Below are 4,181 nucleotides of genomic sequence, written 5' to 3'. Positions count from 1 at the left end.
GTGTGTGTCTGTCTGTGTGTGTGGATGTGTGTTACACAAATGGCCCTAGAGACAGAAGAGAGTTCTTCTAGCTTCAGCACTGTTGGCAATATCAGGGTCACCGGCCTCCCACCAATACTGCAACTCCTCCAGTTGACACAGTGCGACAGCTAGCGCTTCATTTACTTCTACATCTTGATGCAATGCTCAATACAACACTGAGTGGTTAACTGGGAGAACTGGGAATAATCCTGCTGTCAGGTGGCAACTAAATAAAATAACTATGTGGTATGGTGTGAAAAGAGCTCTGCCTGCACAACCCTTACAGAAACACAATAAAACTCAGCTGAATTATTTTTCTTCCTGCTGCTCCTCTCACTCACGCACATCAACACACAGGCTGAACTTGGACAGACTATTCTCAAGCAATAACTACTCTGGCTCCAGCTTTCCCATCGTCATGAGGAAAAATATTTTAAGTGGAGGCTCGGGCTACATCCACAATACTACGTTTTTAAAGTTTTTAAACTAAAACTGACCAAGTTCACCGTTTCAGAAATGATCTCCGTCTATGTTAACACAGCTGAAAACGCATACCACATGATAATGACAAAAATAATAAGACAGAAACGTGACTGCTCTTCACAGAATCCTACTAGATACTGCCATTTTTATTAAAACATTGTCCTTGTCATTGTCAGGGTTCACATGCGTCCTGGAAAACCTGGAAAACCTTACAATTACAATTACCTTACAGAAAGTAGTTTTCCAATCATGTAAACACCTGGAAATGAAAGATTTAAAATGATCAAATATCCGGTAAAAAAATCTTTGTTTTCCTGGAACATTTTAATTGTATTTCAGCCTGTGCTGTGGCCAAATGAATGTCACAGTTAGAGGAAAACTAGTCAATAGACCTTTTTCACAACAGGCATGATGCGGCTGATGCCGTCTGATTTCTTCTGGAGAAGGGTAACAGAAAATGACACACAACTGATACAATTTCCAAAAGTCAACCCCAGATTTGTAAAACTGAAACTGGGCCGGAAGTAGTGTGGATGCAAACTTAACAAAACTGCATAATAAAACAGATACGTAGTAGTGTGGATGTGGCCTTAAAAAAAAGTTCACATGGTGTTCTATTATTTTTTTCAATCTACTGTGTTCAGGATCACGAATGAACTCAAGATATTGTTATAATTTGTTACATTTTTTCATGTAAACACTGTTATGACATATACCATCACTAACAATACTACTATTACCACGAGTACTAATGACTACAGTACAGCCACTGAACAGATCAAATGAGTTCTACAGGTGTCAATATAAGGGCAGTAAAATCTGAATTTCAATCCGCTGCGATTCTCTTAAAAATCAATTGGTCACAAATGGAAGCACAGTTTAGATTGTCAAAATGTTGCTAACTTCCTCTTAAATATTACATAATATTAATGTTGTGGGTGCTAAATTATATAAATGCAGCTACATAATCCTTTTAAGTTCTGAATTCTAAAAAAATGAATTGGAAAAACAAGATGACCCATCTCAAGGGGCTTGTCCTAAATAAGTTGATTTGCATAAAAACTGGGTTAGTTGGTAAAGACCAGACTTGTAGCAGCCATCATTGTCAAGCATTAGATGCCTATCACTAGCCACACATGACTGAAGTCAGTAATCTGGATGGTGAAAGAATCTAAATATACGCATTATACATTAGTTGGTCTGCTTTTAGATGGAAATGTCAGACATATTCATTAGAGAATAAATAATATTCCTGAGGTCCTTAGACACCAGACCTCCTCTGGTAAAGATAATGATGTCTAGAGAGGGCTCACATCAACAGTCCTCATGACGACCAATGGTAATAGCTAACAAGCTAGCTTCCAGCAAGCCAGGGTCCATTAAATTCAGTAAGGAATGTTAAACCTGCCAAAACATCATATGAGCTGACAGATGCTAATGCGTGTCATAGCCAATGCTAGGCGTTACATATACCCGGACAGTGATCCCTTCTGAAGCGTTTTATCTTCTGACCCCTTCAGCTGAATACCAATGGATGTAGCTTTGACAACTCCACATGAATTTACATGAATCAGTCCAGCATCTGTTTTAGCATGCTCTGTTTTTTTAATGAGTGTGGGCTGGAAATTCAGAAATAGAAACAGCTCAGTGGATGTAGCCACCTCTCTGTGTCTCTCTCTGGAAGCTAGGTGCCTCTGTTGTGGCAATCACAGCAAAACAAGTCAAGTATACATGAGGGTTATGCAGTATTTTTGTTATGTAATTGTTTTATTTCTTTTTTGTACCTCAAAATGAAATACATAACATGGAATATAACTCATTTAGGTTGCATTTATTTGATTCTGAAGTTATTTGTTTTGAATTAAGAATCTTTTTTTAGTGTAGAGAAGCGTTTGTACACTCTGAGCTTTTTACATATTGATTCTTTAAATATTCTAACACAAGCATGTTTTTAATTGAATATTCTTCTTCTTTTTTTGGCCTGATAATCAGTCTGAATTGCCGTTTTGTTTCATTTCATTCATCTGTTTCAGTGGCTGAATAAATCAGCCGTGTGGGTGGTGATTCTGAGTTTTGTGACCAGCCTATTGATATGAAATCAAACCCATTACAGAGTGCACATCAAAGGCTGTTTATCTGTACTGCATTAAAAGTTAGGCAGTTTTTACTTGTGCCAACATTAGCAGTGAACGGTTATTCAATTCTCAACAACTACCAGATTTTGTACAGACATTGTTCTCTAGAGAATGGAGATTGACAACTACTGACTTTGGTGACCCCCTGAATTTTTCTCTAGCGCCACGATGAGGTTGACATTTTTGGCTATTGGTGAACTGTCTTGACAACTATTGGATGGATTGGCACAAGGATTTGTACAGGCATTCAAAGTCAAAGTACAGCCTCCCAAAGATGCTAGCATGGCTGTTAATAAGTCTTGTTTCAACTCTTTTCTCCAGTCTTTGCATTAAAAAGATCCTCGTGTAAGAGTTGTTTACTTTGTAAGCGTGTTACTAAGAAAGTCAAGTTTAAAACATCTACAAAAATGTATTGTACCAACATACCTCTATGAGAGGGTGCCAGTGTGCAATGGGTTTCCGTGGGTATGTCAGCATCTCACTCCAGTGGTCTCGCCCCAGACTCTCTGCCTCATTGCCCACCCTGCACACCCCGATCACTTCGTTATGTCCGACCCTGCAGAACAGAAAGAACAACACATGGAGACTCCAAAATGTTGCATCAGTTAATGCACTGTAGATGAGACTGATATAGGTATAGCTGACTAACCGATCATAGTCCATGACAGCTATGAGCAGGCTGATCTGGTCGATGTTCTCAGGAGGAACATCGAACACGATGGCTTCGTTGTACACCGGGTTCAGAGTGTTACGCTTGGTTGACGTCTTCCTCTTCTTTAGCCTCCGGCCATCGCACATCAGGGACACTTTCACATACGGATCTAGAGAAAGGTGTGTTGAGGTCAGTAAGGATGCCAAAATGTATTGACAAGGAAAGCCACAGAACAAAATATTATACTGACTCACAACAAAGCACTATAAAGCTTATGTGTATATTTGACTACACCACCTCTCAGTGGAAACATTGCATTGTCAGTCAGCACCCACCTGAGGCTCCAGTGATGTCCATGGCTTTGAGATTTCTGGCTTTGATCATGGTGATGGTGAGCCTGCCAGCCGTGGGGAGATAGCACAACGAGAACATCAGCTCTCCCAGGTCCACATTGTCCTGAAAAGAAATGTATTACATTTTTATATTAGTATTGTCCATGCTCCTTTTATTGAGATTTTAGAGACAAGCTACGACTGGGACTGGTAGGGGAAGAATGACATCTTAGGTCTGAGTGATCCCCAGGCAAAGCATCACATCAGAAGCATGAATTTCACCAGGGGAAATCTTTCATAACATAATGATACATCAGTTTTGACAATTGACAGTGTATAATTAGTAGACAGATCTTCTGTGAAGTGAAGCCAGTGTCTTAAACCTGGATTCTTCGTATTGCCAGCAGGGGGCAGCTTCATGGACTACAAAATATAAGTCTGATAGAAATTAGTTTTATGGGGAAATTACCCTACTTCTAGATTTATGAGCTCAGTAAACAGTTTCCTAATGAGTTTATGGTCTCTAGTTTTATGTATTCTTCCATACAGCATGATGTT

The 4,181-nt window shown here is 39.4% G+C and overlaps 1 protein-coding gene across 1 annotated transcript in view; it reads right to left on the bottom strand.

Moving 5' to 3' along the window:
- Positions 1-4,181, bottom strand: part of syt9b (synaptotagmin IXb) — a gene marked incomplete in the record, with an annotated part of 41,400 nt that overhangs the window by 6,085 nt on the left and 31,134 nt on the right. The window contains 3 exon segments of the mRNA XM_035665456.1: positions 3,066-3,195; positions 3,289-3,460; positions 3,627-3,747. Of these exon segments, the coding sequence (XP_035521349.1) occupies positions 3,066-3,195; positions 3,289-3,460; positions 3,627-3,747 (423 nt within the window).

This window comes from Morone saxatilis, unplaced genomic scaffold (genome assembly GCF_004916995.1).
Source record: "Morone saxatilis isolate NCDOM2014 unplaced genomic scaffold, NCSU_SB_2.0 Contig2, whole genome shotgun sequence".
Classification (NCBI taxonomy): domain Eukaryota; kingdom Metazoa; phylum Chordata; class Actinopteri; family Moronidae; genus Morone; species Morone saxatilis.
Note: the sequence above shows the minus strand (reverse complement) of the source record. Positions and strands in the feature narration are given on the sequence as shown.